This window comes from Pinus tabuliformis, chromosome 2_2 (assembly GCF_031772625.1).
Source record: "Pinus tabuliformis cultivar Carrire ecotype Pingquan chromosome 2_2, CPIR1, whole genome shotgun sequence".
In the NCBI taxonomy this organism is placed as follows: domain Eukaryota; kingdom Viridiplantae; phylum Streptophyta; class Pinopsida; order Pinales; family Pinaceae; genus Pinus; species Pinus tabuliformis.
In genome coordinates this window covers 1,299,366,628-1,299,387,133 of record NC_142300.1, presented here as the reverse complement: position 1 = coordinate 1,299,387,133, position 20,506 = coordinate 1,299,366,628, and the positions used below count along the sequence as shown (strand labels likewise).

Here is a 20,506-nt window from a genome sequence, read left to right as displayed (position 1 = left end):
AGGATTCGAAAGGTAAATAGTGTCTAGAAATTATTATAATTAGAATTATTTCGGAGGTTTAGAAATTATTATAATTATAAACTATTATAAAATAAACTTAACATTTGATTTTCATCATGTAAAGTTTGTTAATTATTTTCAAGTCCGTGACAGTGAAAACCAGGGATGTTTGTGCGGCTTAGCAAGAAAATCGCGAGATTGGAGAAAGACAAATTCCATCGTCCAATACACGCTAAAAATTTAAACACGGAAAATGAAAGAAAGAGATATGGATTTAGTCTCTAGCGTATTGACTTGGACTTGAGTGGAGCATAAGGGCCAATTAATCAAATAGATCGGCGCAGAGGGGCAAAGAAGGCACGAACAAGTTTCTTCATAATGAAAAGCAGCTGTATTGAGAGAGACTAATGTCCTCACAGTCCTGAGCTGTCTCTATTGATTTGACTTTAATTAGCTGTCCGTATTGACTTGACTCAGGGAGGATGTCGAATTCTACCCAGGAGTTCTTTATATATGGAACGCAATGATAGCTAAGAACACACAGCTCAGAGGATTTGAAGGATTTTGCAGTGTGAGTGGTAGAAATGGATCTTCTGGTGATGTTATTGCTGTTTCTCTGCATGGCTGCCTCTCTGCCTGCAGCAACGTCTATCAATCACTCGGCGTGGAAGACATATTCCCCTTCTCCGCGTAGGGCATACGCAGATCATCATCAAGATCTGTATTACCGTCCTCGCCATCAGGGAGCTGAGTTATATGGCCACATGCCACGTGGACTCACTTCTCTCCATCAGGGAGCTGAGTTATATGGCCACATGCCACGTGGACTCACTTCTCTCCCACGTCACTCTGATTCTGAACGCATAGAGGAGGAAGGTGATCAATTCATGGTGTCATCAATGGCGGCTCAGGCTCAGGATAAAAACGACCTCGATGCTCTTTTGTCGTTCAAAAAATTCATCGTATCAGATCCAGTTGGTGTCCTCTCCAACTGGACAGCGGAGAACTCGGAGAACATGTACCCTCTTGTTTATGCTCGGAGAACATGTAGACCTTTCGTTTATGCTCTTGGAAGGTACCCTCTACCACAACTTTATTTCACTCTTTGATTTATTTTTGTTGCACTCCTTGAATCATTCTTTCTGATAACTTTATTTCACTCTTTGATTTATTTTTGTTGCACTCCTTGAATCATTCTTTCTGATAACTTTATTTCACTCTTTGATTTATTTTTGTTGCACTCCTTGAATCATTCTTTCTGATAATTATTCCACAGGAAGAATTCCAGGCAAGTTTGGCCAGCTTACAGAGTTGCGAGCACTTGATTTGAGCGACAATAGACTCTCAGGTTCTATACCAGCAGAATTGGGCATGTTGCAGAAACTAGAGTCCCTATCTCTAGAATTCAACAATTTCACGGGTAGTATACCACGTCGGTTGGGAAATTTGACACAGCTGAGACACCTCTCATTTTCTCGGGACAATATGAATATGATAGGTTCTATTCCTTTCGAAATATTCCAACTCCCCCTCCAATCTCTTTCTCTTGGCCTTCGCTTAACCATACCTAAAGCCATTGTGAACTTGACCTCCTTGACCGAGTTAAAGATATACGGAAATACTTTCACCAACATACCCCATGAAATCGCCAATTTGAGTAATTTGACGAGCTTATATCTTTCCTCAAATAACCTCACTACTCAAGTATTTAAAGTCATTGCTAATTTAACCAAGTTGAACCATTTGATAGTTTCTGAAAACATGTTTATTGATAGTGGTCAGTTAGATATTTCCAATCTTACCAAGTTGACTGAAATACAATTTTCTTTCAATGAGTTTATGAGCAATATTTTTATATCCTTTGAAAATCTGATTCGATTGACTTTTCTACAATTCCATGGAAATAAGTTAAGTCTTTCTCAAAACATTTTTAATGATATCATTTCTATAACTTGGGGTGATTTGACTCGATTGATTTATCTAGATATTTCTGGAAATGGATTCACTGGTAGCATTCCTATAGAACTTGCCAACTTGTCTCAATTGACCTACCTAGATTTTTCTAAAAATAATTTCATTGGCAACATTCCTATAGCCCTTGGTAGTTTGTCTCGATTGACCTCCCTAGATATTTCTCAAAATAAGCTCACTGGTAGCATCCACGTGGTCCTTTCCAATTTGACTCAGTTGACCTCCCTAGATATTTTTCAAAACGAGCTCACTGGTACCATCCCTGTGACCCTTTCCAATTTAACTCAGTTGACCTCCCTAGATCTTTCCCAAAACAAGTTCACCGGTAACATCCCTGTGACCCTTTCTCATTTGAAGTGGTTGACCTACCTAGATCTTTCTCAAAACAAGTTCACTGGTAGCATCCCTGTGACCTTTTCCAATTTGAAGCAGTTAACCTTCTTATATCTTTATCAAAACAAACTCACAGGTAGCACCCCTGTGACCCTTTTCAATTTGACTCAGCTGACATCCTTAGATCTTTCTAAAAATAAGTTCACCGGTAATATCCCTGTGACCCTTTCTAATTTGACTCGGTTGACCTCTCTAGATCTTTCTCAAAACAAACTCACCGGTAACATCCCTGTAACCCTTTCCCTTTTGACTCAGTTGACCCACCTATCTCTCTCTAAAAATCACTTCATTGGTAGTATCCCTGTGGATTTTGCCAATTTATGTCATCTTGATCATCTTTACCTCTCAGAAAACAATCTGGAGGGATCAATTCCTATTGGCATTGGCAATTATACTTCTCTGAGGGTTTTCTCTGCTTATTCTAATAACCTTTCTGGGACATTTCCTCCATCTTTGGCAAATTATACCCAACTTCAAATATTGGATTTAAGCAAAAATGGATTCACCGGGGAGATTCCTCAATACTTTTCATTTTTCCATTACTTGAACTTTCTAAGCCTTGGCTATAATAATCTACATGGTTGTATTCCTCAATACATCACAAACCTCACATATTTGAAACAGTTGGATTTATCCAACAACAGATTCAGTGGAAGAATACCAAAGCATCTTGAGAGGCTCTCTGGATTTGCAAATGTACCAAATGAGGGTTATGGTCAAATACATGCAGATATAGAAATTAACATGAAAAGGTATGAGTATACTTTATCAGATCTATCAAGTAGAAACATTATACTTGATTTATCTTGCAATAATCTCACAGGAGAGATCCCTACAACCATAGGGAGTATGAATTGTTTGCGACTGTTGAACTTATCTCATAATCAATTGGAAGGGAAAATACCTACATCTTTTAGTAGGATATCCACTTTGGAACAATTGGACCTGTCAAATAATAATCTCAGTGGACCGATTCCTGAAGAGCTCTCCATTCTACATGAGCTAGCTATTCTGGATGTTTCATCAAACAATCTTTGCGGGCCAATCCCAACAGGGACACAATTTTCCACTTTCAATGTACCTTCATTCCAAAAGAATAAGTGTTTATTTGGTTGTCCTTTAGATTCATGTAATACAAATGAAAGACAAGCAAGAAAAGATGATATTGCTATTAAGAGTAGTAGTGTAAAAGTGGGGTGGCTAAGTCGTGTAGATGAACATATGTCATTAATAGCATTAGGGATAGGAATAGGGATTGGAATTGGGGGAGTGGTTGCTATCTTTTTGTTATGGGATAGAGCTAAATTGTGGATGGTACTCCCAACGATGCCAAAGCCCTTTTTTGGGGTGTATCGATTCCCTACATAATATTTTCCATATTCAAAAAATTAGAAAATGTAAAGAGAGTATGTCCTAAAATAAAAATCAAAGGACAAAAAGAATAGAAAAGGTAAAAAAGGATGAAAAATATGAACCCCAAGAAAAAAGACCATGAAAGTGTGCAAGTCAAAATGCCACTATTATTTACTTTTGATGCAGAATAAAAAATTGTGTGCAGCTTGTCATCTTTGCCACAATCCATGATAGTCAAAATGTTTATACTTGACTATTTCATTTTTTCATTTTCATGTTTATAGATAGAGAAATAAAATATGACCAAACTGTTTAATCTTGGCAGATAATTAGATTAGGTAGAGTAAATAAAAGGAGCTCAATTGTTTAATCTGAGCCCTTAGATGTAATAAAGATAGACTTAAATAGATTACTATTATAAAAGAAAAGAAAAGGTTTTGATAAGGGTTTGCCAGTTTAAGTGCACCCTAATAAAGAGAAGTAAAAATGGTAGGATGAGTAGGTGGGTAAGTAGAAGAATAGTTGTAGAATTGTGATGATTGTCAGATAAGAGCATAATATTCACTTTCATTATCAAAAGTTCTAAGTATGGGTGAAAATCAAGCATGCATCAAGTTCACAAAGTCAAATGATTAACTTCCCTCACTCATTACATTTCCACTTAACTAATTTCTAAGAAAAATTCTTAAGTACTTAAAATCTTAAGTCAAAGGGGCTCAGAGCATTTCTCTGACTTTTGGAGGGACTGGACCCTCGGCCCAATGACTTACAGGTCTTAAGTACTAAAAATCCCCTCATAAACAGTCACCCCCTTCAAATCACTCATTTTCACAAACAAATCCCTTTTCCTAAGAAAAAACACCATTTTTTGTAAAGAAAAGTCATTTCCCCCTAATAAACCCATTTTTATAAGGATAACATCTTGTTACCTAGGAATAGTGAATCCACCCATATAAACCCCTTCCACTCAAACAACTCATAAAAACCATCTTACCCTAAGTATTTTGTGTATATGAATAAAGTGCGCCAATCATGTGTTATACATTAAACTTATGGTAAAAATCCTTTCCACCCATTTCATATTAATTTATTAACTTTATTATCTAAATCCCTATAAAAAATGTTTTCCTGTATATATATCAATAAAACCCTTATATTAATACCCCACCCCGAAAGTTTGAAATATAAGCTTTATGAATAAAACTCGACATAATTAATCAATTGGTGGTTAATTACAAGTCAAACCATCGGCTAATAAAATCACCCCCGATGCCCTTGATCCACCATAATCTGTGATTAATTAAAACACGTCGCTTTAAACCCTCTCCGAGCCCCGCCACTACTGTTCGTGCATCTTCATGAACTGACCACCGCCCGATCTTCTCCCATCAAATCTAACGATCCTCGTTGGTTTCACAAGGCCTCTGAAGACCAACCTTTACCTGCTCGATATGGGTGGTTTCCTGTTGGGCCCCAATGCTACGTGGCGCCCGATGAATGGCATCGGACGGCCTCCCCCGAATACCACCAAGCACCCAAACTCTGTGCGAAAAAAATCGCTTACCGCCTGCCCGCTATGCGACAAACCGTCTACTGTTCAGTTTGCGCCATATTTTAAAAGTTTGCCCGTTAAAGTTAAAAACCCAAAAACCTAGGTTTTCTCGCCCTTTGCCCATTCTACTGTGTAAACTTATGAAACCCTTCTGCTCCACCTGAAGCCTCTACTAACCAATTCAAGCATGGTTTACCTCTTGAAATCACTTTGGACTCACTCCATACACCTATAAAGCTCGATAGACCCATTAATGACCCTCTCTGTCAACCCAACGTTTTCATAATAGTTTGTTTTATTTTACAGACGATCAGAAGACCGTAGCCTTAGATAAATAGTCTTAATACTAGTCATAAGACCTGTTTACTCTGAGATTTTTATCAAATCTATTCAAACAGAGATGGAAAATAAAACATACAGTTAAAAGATAAGCAGAGGAAACATGAAATTAAATGATTTACTATTGAAATAGACGGTAAAAACCTAAAATATACAGTGAAGGTAAAAAGACACAGTAAAGAACAGTCAAAGTGTATCAGGGTTAAAGAGTATCATATTGAAGACCAAGTCAAGTAAATCAGCTAGAATGAAGATAAATAGCAAGGAAGATAGTTACAGAGCATACAAATTCATGTCAAAATGAAGATAGATGAAAAAACAGAGCAGTAATAATAAATAGTAAAAGTAAACATGGAGGCAGTAAGGGTTAAACAGAGATGAAAACACTTTCACCAGCAACAATGAAGTTTATCCGAAGTAAAAGTGAAAAACAGTTAAAAGAAATTTAAGGTTAAAAAATGAAATCAGAGAAGAAATGGTACATTCTTCAGTATTTCCTATTTAAGTCATAATTTTGCAGAAACTATTGTGACCAATGCAAGATGTATTTTGAGATACTGGAGGAGGTTTTTGTTCCTAAAAGGTTTTTGTTCTTAGTTTTTACACAAGTATTACCAAAAGGGAGATAAGTGCGTATCTTCAGAGCCTAGTTTTTGGACTGTAAAAAGTCTTGTTTTTGACATCTTTTTGCAGAGAATATTGTGAACATCGGGAGATGAATTTTGGAAAACTGAGAGAGGTTTATCTCAAAAACATTCTTATATACAATAACCTATTTCATGTTTTACATATCTATCTCGGATTGAGATATACAAAGGCATCAATGGACCCTAATTTTTCGGAATTTCTGGGGCGGAATGTGCAAAGGAAGGAGGCAGTTAGTTACATGGAAGCCTCATTATCACTTAAGAGTTGCTATCAAATTCGAATTTCTCTTATTTGTCACCAAAAATCCATAAAAACAGTGCCAAGTAGATTCATTAGTTTTGAGTGTCCTTTATTTAAGTTCTATTAATGTAAAGTAGTTTGGGATATTTGTAAAACCAATCTTGATATTTTTTCAAGATATTTCAGTTTAGAATTTGTATAAATAATTCTTCATTTGAAGTATTTTGGGTGGATTGAAAGACATTTCTATAGACATTTTATATTGAGCCAAGGAGCTATTGTATTCAATACTGGACTGGTTTTGCTGGATCATGAAATAAAGCTAAGGACATTTCACTAGATTCTTGTGCACAGTTGGAACAAATAAGTATCATCTCTTCATGTTTAAATTTTTTTTCTATTCATGTTATAAATATTCATGTGTCTCTTATGAAATCTGAAAAGTAAACAAGGAATGATATCTCAGAATTAGCTTAAATGCTCTCTGTTTTAATTGTTTACCTTCTACATGTTTTCTACTAAACTATCTTGGTCTGGGAATTCTTAATTGCTCCCTTACTTACGTAGTTTTCCCCCCTTTGGTCCATAGTAAATGATTTTTCATTTCCCTTTTCTACTGATCATCCTTCTTTTCTTCATCTTAATCCCGTTTAAGGATTCTTTGTTGCCATTTGCCCTGGTTAGAACTACCTCATCCATTTGAACCTGCAGATTTGCTTTTAGATGTGCTAGCCTGCCCTGTGAACTCTTAATTTAGTGATTGATCAGATCCAGTTAAGCCACTCTTTGATTGAATCCATAGCCCAATGGCCTGAATAATTGTTCTGCCCATCTGTTTTCTTAATTCCACCACCCAATCAAAATCAAAGCCTTTGAGCACTAAGAACTAGCCTAATATCCTATCAAAACAAAGCCAAATCATAAAGAGAGAGCCCTCTCTGAGTGTAGGTTGGCTAGAACCTATACTTAAAAGATTGGTTTGTAGTTACCTCGGAAATTTCTTTCCTTAACCTTGAGAAAATTCTGAGTGATAACAAGCTTAAAGCTTCTAATGCGTTATACCAAAAATAAAGTATGTGGTATTAAAAAAATTCTCTCTATATTAAGTATGAATATAAACATGTGTAAAATTGTATGATGATTTAAAATATATAAACATGTGTAAAATTGTATGATGATTTAAAATGTACAAAGCATTTATAAAGTGATACTTTATTATTATTATAAATCTATGTATATTGCTTTTTATTTATTTTTAATCTATTTATACTATTTTATGTGCATAATGCTATATATAAATATAAGTGTACTAAACTTCTCATCTATCTATTTTGTATAAGTTAATTTTTGGTCTTTGTTAAAAACACAAAACTAATTCTAGATATTCATTTTATATACAATGATACTAACTTGTGTTTATTTCTATTTATGATAGAAACATATATCTATTTTATAATCTTATTTCTTAACTTTGAAAGGTGATAAAAATCCTTGAAGGAAGTATATATATATATATATATATATATATATATATATATATATATATATAATGAAATCATATTTATATCGATATTAAAATTTAAATTAAAAAATAATGAAAAATATAAATAATAGTTTTTATTTTTTATTTTTTATTTTTATAGATTTATTTTGAGTAAAAAATTAATTAATTATGTTAAATACTTAACAAAATCTCACACAAAATAGATTAGACTAAAAATGTGTTACTCTATTTTTTTATATCTTTTGTGGGGGAGGAAGAGAGTTTAAAAACTAAACTATATGGAAATACATAATGTTTCAAAAGTATACTTGAACTAATGCATTTTTTTAGTAGCTAGCTCAGAAAGGTTGCTAAGGTATTTGTATGATCATGAGTTGTTTACATAAATATGCATGCTAGCTTAATATGCTTCAACTAACATGTTATACACTATAATGGATAAATGTGGTATTCATGTTGTCATTGATGGGATGTTGTATGTGGGTTTCTTCATGATTATGAGGGGTTTGGAGGCCTTTGTTTTTACTGATATTTTCATAAAATGAAAAGCTATATTCATAGTCATTCATGGATGCTTTATGTGCTTAACTAGATTGTTATGGATTTTGAGACTCATTGTCTGATACGTTTTGAACATTATGGCTGCCTATTTGTTTAAGGATTGTGATTATCATCCAAAAAAAGGGTTATGATTGGTGTAATGCATGGTAACTCAGTAGATCTAATAGTATTTGTTTTGGAAATTCCTTATGATATTGAATGGTGGTGTTGTATATGAGTATATAGATGGATAGATTTATGGAATGTTTTCATTGGAATGAAGGTTTCACTCCTATTATGGTCATGTTTCTCAATATTTCTCGATACTGAGGAAGGATTTGAAAAGTCCTTGAAGTCCATAAGACTTCCAAGTGTGAGTGTTGTGGAGTAACACGTTTGCATACAGCGAAAATAAACCTTGGTGGAATTATGAAATAATTCAAGTTTTGATGAATATCAAAGGATTAATGTAATCTTGATTTAATTAAATGGATTACGGTTTATTAGCACTAATCCATGTTTCACTATCCCTGCCAAGTGATATGTATGGGTTGCTATGGATACGGGGCACTAATGATAGAAGTCAAGGGATGGGAATATAATGAGAGTGGGCTCAATAGACAACAATATCTATGTCCCAAAGAATGGTAAATAGAAGGGAAAATAACAAAAAAATGCATAATTACATGAAGAGGTGAGGTTTTGTGGGTTCTTTTGGCTAGGCTGAGGTGGTTGATGCCACATAGGTCAGATGCGGCTTCCATATTGGGATTTAGAGGATGTGGACATGTACCTGACACACTGTTAATATGACATGTGGTAGTTAGAGAGGGTTGTTTTGAATTTTGATTTGGCTGAACCCACCTAACAGGTGGTAGTTGGAAAAGGTTCTTTTCAATGTTCATTTGATTGAATCCACCTAATACATGGTATAAGTTTTTGATTCCACTTGGCATGGGAATGCTACATGTTGTTGACATGGATTCTACATGACCAGGGGACATATCACTTGAAGCTTGAATCCTTGTAGGTGTTTTGAAACGTTTCTTTTATAATGTGGGTGTGGTAGATAAAAGGCACAATAAAAATATTTTCCTATTTCCTCACATAAAATTTTTGTCACATCGTGGTCGTTTGATAATGATAATTGCCCAAACGTGAGTGTGGTTGATGGAAGGCACATGATGAGACTATGCCCATCATCTAATGCAAAAATTCCCATCACACTATTCAAATTCTAGTGTATAACTTCACTCCACTGGGGCACAATGGCACTATGGGCCCAAGATGATGTGGAAGCACCTCAGAAAATGAGTTCAAACTAATGAAGGAATTCCCTTGCAAGTAATGTGAAATTAACCATCACACTATGGATGTTTGAACTAGAAAATTCTTAGAAAAGTTTCATGAGGGTGCAATGGCTTGATAACATAGTGGGTGCCAAGCTAGATGAAAAGTGATGCAGTAGTGCCATATAAGCCACTCAAGTTACCATGTGGAAAAACCTTGCTAATGTGGAAAGGGTTAAGGGACTCGAGCTTTATATCAGCATAACTTTCAATCCAGATTTAGATTGAAATAAAATTTATACCATTAGAAGGCTCTCGACGAGCTAAATATGATGGTAATATCTATTTTGGATTTTTAAAACATTGGAAAAAGATGATTTTTGTAACCCCGTCTTAATAGTGAGGTTAGTTTAAAGTAACACCTTCCACATCCCAAGAAATATCAAAGGGGGTGGAAGGGTGTGTCATATGTGTGTGTGTGTGGTGAAAAGGAAATTGTATATAGTAGTGGAATTACATTTTTTTATAGAAGAGAAAAGACACTAGTATTGTAGCTTGTTATAATTATTGATTTTTTTTTTTTGAAAATAAAAGAAAGAAGACTATCTTATAAAGTTTGCTCAATTGCATGTTCTGGGTTACTTACATTTAAAATAAATATTGAATAAAAATAGATTAACATCATTACCAGCATGAACCATAAGGGAAATCACATTAATATTGGTTTGGAAAATTAATTATTAATTCCAGAGCCAAATATAATTGAAAAATAAGATAATTTTTGCAAAAACCAAAATGAAATGAAGGATTTGCAAGGAACAACTAATGCTTATGGATATTTATCTCAATTCAATGTTGCAATTTTTTATAAATAGGTTGATCAACATAATTCTCAGTTTACCATGGTTCTGGAACATTGGGTTTATTTATGTTAAAGTTTTTTTTTTTTTCACTTTTCCCTATAAGAAGAGGAAACTGACCTTTTGGGAAATTACAATGATATTAAATTTGATAGCACCTTCACCAAAAAACCTAAAACGTGAACATTCAATAAATTAAAAATCCAATATCAAAGATGTAAAGAAAATTCAATGTGGTTATCGCAAATAAAAACGTTGGACATTCTCAGTTAAAATATCACAATAAAAAATTACTTGTACAAGTGTATGAAACAAAAATTAGAAAGAGAAAAGGAATGCATCAAGAAGAAACTCAATGAAGACCTATAAAAAAATTGAAGGAAATTCTTTTTTGAAGAGACTTAATCAGAATTTGCTTCAATAAATTAGAACATTAAAAAATGAGAAACTTGAGTATCAAAAGATTAAGGATAACATCTATCAACGAGAAGATCAATAAATTTCATGTCTGAGGAACCATAACTAAAATATTCTTATGTAATTAAGAAACTTGATAATTTTGAGCAATCATTTGCAAAATAGAATATGACAACTTACCTATATGAAAGTATCAAAATTTAGGATTAGAAAGTCCTAATTCTCGAGAAGAGAAAAAATAAATATCCCATTGATCTCAGTGCTCAGAAAGATACAAATCCAATTGAAGTCAAAACATAATCAGATGCTGTTTTAGAAATGATGAGAATTCAAACTAAATATCCATCAATAAAGCAAGCAAAATTAGTACATGAAGGAAAACACACACCTTAAGTAATCCAAAAAAAATTATAACCATGATAAGGGAAATCATATTACAAGAAGTCCTTATTGGCATCTAAGTAATAAAAGAAAATATCTTAAACAATAAGTGTATATGTATCATTCCATAAAAGAAATATTGACCTATCTACTGAGGAATATTGGTAATAGTATAATTAAGATTCATATTGATAATTCATCTTTCAAATCATGTAAGCACAACATTCCATAGAGGATCGGAGTAGGATGGTTAGATATTGTTATAGTTAAAAAGGAATTCTTAGTGCTTAGAAATATATACCATATTGTATCATGAAGGATGAAAATGCCAAAAATAAAGAGTGATGCAAAAATATTACAAGCTAGTGAAAAAGATGTCAATCCTTTCCATAAGTATACTTTAAAGGAAAAGCATTTCTAAAGGGGAAGTATGGTTATGAACAAAAATATAAAATAATACAAATAATATAAACGCACTAACTAATAACTTATAATTAATGATGAGACATATGAAAGGACTTGTCCTAACTAAAATACTCAAATTTAAGTTAAAGGGCACTCTGACCCAGTATTTGTAAAAGAGCCCTCATTTGTAATACCATATAAATTTTACTCATACAATTTATATAATATTATTTACAAGATAATGGATACTTGTATATTGCAAGTATTTGGAAATTTTAACTCATGGGCTAATTTTAGCTATCACATTAGACCTTTGAGGAGATTTCTTTTTGGATCAGGTGCATTTCACTAATAGGAATTATTTTTCAAATGGGTTAAAAATATTGTTTCTTGATATTGGATCTATTTTTAGAAATTTCCACTTTAATTAAAACAATCATTAAATCTACATGATTGTGAAATTTACAATACTATATTTAATAAAGACCAATCTACTTGTTGCTTAATGATTTAAGTTCACATTTAGTGATCATCAAGGTTCAAATATATGATAGTTCCATTTTAGATTAACTAATCAACATAGTTGAATGTGGCACAATGGTCAAGGACTTAGTTTGGATAATGGAAGAAGAAATCTAGTTTAGAGATGCATTTTGTTTTCACATAGGTTCAAATCTTCTCTCTAAACTTGTGAATTCTATTGTTTTTATCTTTTTTATTTTATGTTAGTTGAGCTACTCAAAGAAATGCAGTGCTTTAGATTAGGAGGTAGATTATTATGACGCCTTATTATATCAGAGACCCATATTAATTAGACGTTTAATTGTACATAAGTTATAAGGTACTATCTATTAAGCCTTAACAAACCCATCTAAACTAGAAATCTATGAAGTGCTAGTGTTAGAAAATTATATATTACAGAGCAATGGAACACATAAAATATTGTAGAAATATAAACACAGAAAACACATAAAACAAGAGAGACACAGATATACATGGGTCACCCAGTTTGGGCTACGTCCACCCCGAATAGCCAGTCCTTCCTTTCTATTATCTAGCAAAATGAAGAGACACAACCTACAATAGATCCACTGTAATATCCTTTGTTTTCTCTCACAGTCTCACCTCTCTGTTTCTCGCTCAGAGAATACACATCTATTACACAGCCTCAAATACAATGCCATCATACAAAGAGAAGGGTTGTCTTCTAGGGCAAAAAACCCTAAACTAAACATAAGTTCTACTGTCAGATCATCCGCCTAATGAACGACCCAGATTGACTAGAAATTACTATACTTTTACAAGGAAATTTTAGATCTGTTTTTAGATTCAGGGGCGCTACCCCCGAAACCCGCACTGGGGGAACCGTTGGTCCTCGGACCCCCCAACCAGGGGGGATTTTCCCCCCCGAAGCCAAAATTCCTCGGGTATACATCCAGCTGAAACAAAGACCTCTAAACAATCATGCTCCATACTCAACAATCTCCCACTTGGAGAATGATTGTAGCAACTACACCGTTGCTTCATTTGCTGGACAATGACTCCTCTTTGGACTTGGCTGTTTCTCATCTTCATCGTCATCCTTGAAGACCAATTGAAGCTGAGCATATTCTTAGTTTCTCCTTGGTTACAACTTTTGTTAGCATATCTGTAGGATTCTGGCTAGTGTGTATCTTTTCCAGCTTCAACTCTCCATCTTCCAACACTAATCGTATGAAATGGTACTTGAGCTGTATGTGTTTTGTCCTGGAATGAATTGCTGAGTTCTTTGCAAGATGAATGGCACTTTGGCTATCACTGTATAATGTGCCCATATCATGCTCCTTACCCAATTTACCCATAAACCTTTGTAACCAAATCATTTCTTTACTAGCCTCTGTAGCAGCAACATACTCTGCTTCTATTGTTGAAAGTGCAACAACACTTTGGATTTTTGAAACCCAACTGACAACTGTTCCACCTACAATAAATACATATCCTATAGTGCTCCTCGTGTTATCTCTGTCACTTGCCATGTCTGCATCAACATATCCCTGTAGATAAATGTTTGAACCACCAAAGCATAATGCTTGATTTGTGGTACCTTTCAAATATCTGAGAATCCATTTTACTACCATCCAATGTTCCTTTCCTAGATTGTTCATGTACCTGCTTACAACTCCCACTACATGTGCAATATCAGGCCTTATGTAGACCATTGCATACATTAAGCTTACAACTGCTGATGCATATGGAACTTTAGACATATAATCCATGTCTTCTTGGGCCTTTGGGCACATTTCCTTACTAATTTTGAAATGGCTAGAAAAAGGTGTACTAACTGGTTTTGCATTGTGCATATTAAATATTTTCAACACCTTTTGTATGTACTCACTCTAAGACAATGTTAATTTGCAATTTTTCCTGTCTCTAGTTTTTTTTTGTAAGCTGCGGTAGTTCTTATTATTTACATCCAAGAAGTACTAGTACAAAACTCAGGAGTCTCAACCTGCCCCGTAGGGAAACCAGATCTGTTGTCTCCTGTGATCCACGAGTTCAAAATCATAACATACAGAATGGATTTTACTGACATGCTTCCACAGTTTGATACTACCTAAATTGTTCCACCCATCTAACAACCCATCAGTACTAAAGATTAACAGCCGAGAGTAATGATTCCTAGGGTCCATTACACTAAATTTTTCAAAAACTAAAAGGCAAAACAGCGAGGACAAAGGAACCTGGACCTTTATATTTCTGCATGTGCTTTACCATCTTGGTCTGCTTTGCTGGTCTGCATCGCTTCCAGCATGTCCTTAATTTCCTTGAGCTGAATGTTCTGTTGTTTGACCAGATCTTCTAACTTGGCTGTCCCCTGTTTCGCCGCAGCCGTTTCCTGACCCATCTCGACCATTTCTGCCGCCACCTGCTCCATCGCCTTGGCCAGGAGATGTTTCAGCACCCAATACGTATGGAGAGCCCGGCGGTACAAGGTGAGCCTCCCTCGTGTGTTCCCCGGGTCAGGAAGTTGAACCGACCATTCATTCATTTCTGGATCAGACGGCTCCTCGCGAACCTGATCTTCCATAGCCTCTACTATATTTTGAAAGTGCGGATGAGAGTCGTAATTATAAGCTTGCTCTGCTTCATTTAAAGCCGTGTCGATGGTGCGTTGTCTGCATCTCTTTCTTGCCTGCCTGCTAGTTCCTTCCCCCATGCCGGCCGATTTTCTGGGTCTTCCTCTGCCCCTCTTCTTCCTCCTATTCTGAATTACATTCTCCCTTTCATGCTGAGGGTGAACGCTGCTCTGTCCTTTTTCGCTGCGCTTCCCTCTGTTTCCCTTTGCCTGACTGTAATCCATTTCCTCAGAACTCTCAACTACAATTTCTACTCTGCCTTGAGCCCCAATGCTCTCTTGTGCTGTACCTTTCCCCTGAAAGCCAGAGTTGCCCTGACTCTCGTTCATGTTTGCACTTTTAACTCTCTGACTCCTGATACTTTGCCAAACTGGCTCTGCCCGCTCGTCTTTTCTACTGCTGGTTATTCCTCTTCCGCCTCGACTTTTATCCCTCTCGTCTCCTGTTGTTTGATATCGGGTTACCTGTCCACCTCTCTTGTCACGTCGCCTCCCCCTATTACGAATTGATTGTGAAATCAATTTTTGCTTTGGGCCTCGTCCTTGCCATACCTTCAAGACAATAATTACTCCTGTCATGGTACTACGATCACCTGTCTCCTGACCTTTCTTACTTGCCGTCGTTGCGAGCCTATCTCGCCTGTTGCTTCTCCACGCGAGAATGTAATTACCTCTGTTCATCATGATGATTGTCATTAACAATCAGTTGCCTAAGACCGTCCCATCTCGCCAGCTCCGCCTGAGTTTGCCAGCTGTCATCAATGCGTTCTGTGGTGTCTTTACACCCCCAGTTCGCAAGGCAGTCTGCAGGTTGATTTCCTTCCCTTCTGATATGCGAAACTATTTTGTAGTCAATTTCTTTTAGTAGTTCAGCAATATCTTGTATTATACTTGCACTTCTCCAGCTTGTGGCGACCTTGTCCCACTTCTTCCCTTGAATTAGTTTTTTTAACGTATCTACAACTAGGGTGGAGTCCCCTTCAATTTCTAGCTTACTGTAACCAAGTCTTCTGGCAGTTTTTATCCCTTGGTAAGCTGCCATGAACTCTGCCTCGTTGTTGGTCATTGTACCCCCATAGTCCGCGTATATCCATTCTGCTACTCCCTGTCCATTTCGAAAAATGCCGCCATACCCCGCTGGTCCTGGGTTTCCCTTAGCGGCCCCGTCGAAATTTAGTTTTATAAATCCCTCCGCAGGTTTTTGGAACTTAACTGGGCTCTGAGTCGTCATATGTTGTTGTGATTGCTTAGTTTGCTGATAGGTCATCCCTTGCTCTAAGTTCAGTTTCTTTAAAACTGTCATCTCTGATTCAGATGTTTTCCAATCTTCCTCATTCCAGTGTTCTGCTAAGATTGATTCCCTGACTTGCTTTACGGTCATCTCCCAGATATCCTCAGGGTTAGAGGCTTTGCCCTTGAAGATACGACTGTTTCTCTCCTTCCACAGGTTCCAGACATTAAACCCTGCCACAAGGCTCCAAGCCCGTCCTACGATTTTGCTGTTAAATTTGCCTTCTCCTCGTTCGATCAGGGTTTGGATGATATCTCGTTGATTCCTTTCTGCAGACGAGAACAACTTTCTTGTGTTTTCCCACTGGAATTGGGCAATCTGGCATCTTATGAGGAGGTGTTCTTGATCTTCCTCTCCTTCATTACAGAGACAGCATCTTGAGGGTCCGGAGAAACCTCGTTTTTGAATTCTGTCCCAGGTTAATATCCGTTTTCTCCCTATCAACCAAGCAAACATTTTTATTTTAGGCCACCATTTTGTTTTCCATAGCTTTTTCCATTGTAGGTCTTCCTCCTCTTGCTCCACCCGCGTTTGTATTTTATAGGCTTCTTTTATATTAAATGTTCCTTTTGTTTCTTTGCCCTAGCGGAGGATGTCTCTGCCTTCTCTCCTCTTTATCCGTCTCGAATCCATTTCTTTTATAAAGCTGGATCTTTGTTCTTCTGTGGAGTTCTCTGCCCAAACCTCCATCGGTTTCCATCTTCTCCATTCCCCGTCTCCTTGTTCTTCATCCCAGTAATCAGTCACTGTAGTGAGGTTACTTGCATCTCCTTCTCTATGTAGGCCTCTCAGATTTTGATTGTTTATGAGCTTTTCTCGCTGCTGCCAGGCTTCTTTCCAGAATTTCGCTACCTGTCCCCCTCTGATTTCCCAGAATATATACTGATCAATTAAATCCCTGTTTTGAATGGTTAAATTCCAGATATCCGAGCCTCGGGGCATCTCTTGCTTTCTAAGGATTCCTTCTGGAGTGCGAGGCATATTATATTTGGAAGACCAGATTTCTTTCCAGAGGTCTGCCCCCCCCTGTATCCACCTCCATCTTAGCTTGGCCGCAAGCACCTGATTTAAGATCCAAGGGTCCCTGAGATCAAGGCCTCCTTTCTCCTTTGGTTGGGTAAGGCTGCTCCATGAGCAAAGGGCCCATTTTCTCTGCTGCTTCGGACCACCCCATAAGAATTTTCTGTATATCTCAACCAATTTGTTACAAGTTCCCTTCGGGGCTGCCATTACTGATAAAGAGTAAATAGGGATTGCCTGGATGGTGGCTTTCAGAAGCACTACCCGTGCAGCCAGATTTAGAGTTCGAAAGGTCCAGTTGTCCAGTCTTTTTGATATCTTCTCCAATATATGATTCCAATTCCCAAGTTTTCTTGAGGATGCATCTAACATTGTTCCTAAATATTTGGTAGGGAGGTCTCCTTTCCTGTAACCTAAAACATGAGTTAGGTGATTTTTAATCGGCTCCACTGTGTTGAAAAAGAAAGTTCTAGATTTTTCTTTGTTGATTTCCATCCCTGTTCCCTCCATAAATGTTTCAAGAATTTTTTTGATCCTTTTCACCTCTCTCCACGTTGCTCTGCAGTAGATCATTATATCGTCAACGAATTGTTGATGTGTTACAGTTGTTTGATTTCCCCATAATTTAAGGCCTTGAATTTTCCCATCTTCTAGTTCCTTTTTGAAGAGTCGACCTAATCCTTCGGCCGCTATTATAAAGAGGAAGGGGGATAGGGGATCCCCTTGTCGAAGACCTCTTGAGGCATTAAAAGTGGGTGTTGGCGTCCCGTTCAGGAGGATGGAGAAATTTGGCGAGGAAACCATACTCATGACCCAATTAACCCATCTGTCACTGAAACCAAAAGCTTTGAGTATCGTTTCTAGATACTTCCAACTAAGCCTGTCATAAGCTTTGGAGAGGTCGAGTTTGATGAGCATTCCTCTCTCTTTTTTCGTCTTCATAGTGTGAATCACTTCCTGAGCAACAACTAGTCCATCTAAGATCTGCCTCCCTTCCACAAAACCAGTTTGCTCTGGTGAGATGATACTCGGCAGTATCGATTTCAACCTCTGTGCAACAACTGAGGAAATAATTTTGTATATGACATTGCATAGTGCTATAGGGCGGAAGCCTTCTGCCTGCTCTGTCTGGTGAGTTTTAGGGATGAGGGTCAGTAGGGTTGCGTTGACCCCTGGCCAGATTTTCTGATTTATTCTGGCTTCCTCAACCACTTCCACCACTTCTTCAGCTAAGAAATGCCATCCAGCATGAAAAAACTCCACTGTGAATCCATCCGGGCCTGGGGCTTTGTTCTTTTTCATATTTTTGACTATGTCTTCCACTTCTGCCTTTGTTATTCTTCTCATTAGGGCCAGGTTTTGGTCTCTGGTCACCATAGTCGGTATTTCCCTTCTTATCTTGGATATTGCTTCTGCTCTGTCTGCTTGTGGTTCTTTCAAAATTGTCTTAAAATGCTTTAACAATTCTTTTTCAATATCTTCATGTTGGACGATTCTTTCTCCTTCCTGATTTCTTAAAGAGAAGATTCTATTCCGCTGTCTGTGATGGACCATTGCCCTATGGAAGAATTTAGTGTTCCTTTCTCCCTCCCTGAGCCATTGGACTCTTGATTTTTGTTTCCAGAGAATTTCTTCTTGTTTTCTTCTTTCCTCTAACTGGGATAATATTCTACCTTCTTCTTTTGATCTTTCCCCTTGTATGCCGTCTATTATATCTAGTTGTTGCAATTCTGCCATTTTTTGTTCTAGCTTGGTTTTCTCTTCCATAATGTTGCCAAATTCTTCTTTGTTCCATTTCTTTAGCTAAGTCTTTATTTCCTTCAGCTTTAGTTGAAAAGTATGAGTCTTGTTCTTTCCTTGTACCATGTTGTCCTTCCACCAACCCTCTAATTTTTCTATTAGATCTTCACGTCTTAGCCAAAAGGCCTCGAATCTGAAAGGCTTTTTATTTGGTCTCTGTTTCATATCGATTTCTAGTTTGATCGGCCAGTGATCCGAACCTGCTACTGGGAGAATGGTTGCTTCAATAAAAACATCCTTCATCATAACTTGTTCTGAGATTAAGAATCTATCAAGGCGGGATGCTATTTGGTTCTCTCCGCCTCTTCTGTTATTCCAAGTGTGCATTCCATTATTTGTTGGTATGTCAATCAACTTTTGTTCTCTTATCATGTCTCTAAATTGCTCTCCCTCCTTGTCCATTCTTCTGACTCCTCCTCGTTTTTCCCCTAACTCTTTGATTAGGTTGAAATCTCCTCCTATGATCCATTGTTTGCCTGGGATTAGTCCTCGAAGTGCCTTTAAATTTTGAAGAAATTTTTCCTTTTCGTTTGGGACGTGAGGTCCATATACCCCTGATATAAAGACCTCCTCTTTCGTTCCTAGAATACTTGCTTTACCTGTTAGAATTCGGTGGAAGCTCATCGAGTTACTGAACATAACTTCTTCTGGGTTCCATAAAATGACTAGTCCCCCTGCACATCCAGTGGCATCCTGTCCCATTATTTCATATCTAATTTTATTTCTATTCAGAATTTCCTGCATTTTCTCTGTACTAATTTTTGTTTCCTGTAAGATCATAATACTTGGCTTTTCTTTTTTCAGTCTCTCCTTCAGATATCGTTGTTTGCCTCTACTGTTGAGGCCTCTTATGTTCCAGGTTGTGATTATCATCTTAACAATTTTGTGGGGGAAAGGAATACCTCCGAGAGGGGAATTACTCTTCCAGAGCTGACCAGTTCTTCTCCCACTTCTTGGAGCACTTCACCCAATGTTTTCCTTCCTCTTTTTTTTCCAGCCTTGCCAGAGCTGCTCACTCCTATTGTCTGTAATCCCTGTTTTTCGGGGTGTTGGTTCTCTTTCTCTTCTGTGTCTCATTTTCTTTTTTTTTCTCCTTGTACCTTTGAAAGGCTTCCTTTTACCTCTGTTTTTGTTCCTCTGGTATGAATCGTTCATCGATTCTTTTCCATTCTTGTAATAGTTTTGCCATTACCCGTTCCTCTTCTTCCCCTTTTGCCTTCGGGGGATCCATCTCCATTCCTCCTGTCTCTTCCTGAGTTACTTCTTCTGAATCAACTCTCTGCTCTCCTTCCATTTTTTCTGTTTCTTTATCCGCTTGTTCCTCTCCTACCTCCATTTCCTCGACTTCTTCTTCTTCACTTACTTCTGTTTCCTGTCCTTCTTCTTGC

At 36.8% G+C, this 20,506-nt stretch overlaps 2 protein-coding genes across 2 annotated transcripts; one reads left to right on the top strand and one right to left on the bottom strand.

Moving 5' to 3' along the window:
* Positions 1–554: 554 nt before the first annotated feature.
* LOC149198265 (uncharacterized) lies at positions 555–6,812 on the top strand. Its single transcript, XM_089406153.1, has 2 exons — positions 555–1,075; positions 1,277–6,812. The coding sequence occupies exons 1-2, from the start codon at positions 934–936 to the stop codon at positions 3,730–3,732; spliced, it is 2,598 nt and encodes an 865-aa protein (XP_089262279.1). The 5' UTR covers positions 555–933; the 3' UTR covers positions 3,733–6,812.
* Positions 6,813–19,121: 12,309 nt separating this feature from the next.
* On the bottom strand, positions 19,122–19,820 carry LOC149198264 (uncharacterized). Its single transcript, XM_089408980.1, has one exon. It carries the CDS (start codon positions 19,818–19,820, stop codon positions 19,122–19,124), a length of 699 nt encoding a protein of 232 aa, XP_089265106.1.
* Between the last annotated feature and the right edge of the window lie 686 nt (positions 19,821–20,506).

Bases quoted from the DNA above. Each gene is read 5' to 3' on its own strand.
- LOC149198265 (XM_089406153.1), top strand. From the start codon at position 934: ATGCTCTTTTGTCGTTCAAAAAATTCATCGTATCAGATCCAGTTGGTG. The intron at 1,076-1,276 runs GTACCCTCTACC...ATTATTCCACAG, and splicing joins TTCGTTTATGCTCTTGGAAG to GAAGAATTCCAGGCAAGTTT.
- LOC149198264 (XM_089408980.1), bottom strand. From the start codon at position 19,820: ATGGGACAGGATGCCACTGGATGTGCAGGGGGACTAGTCATTTTATGG.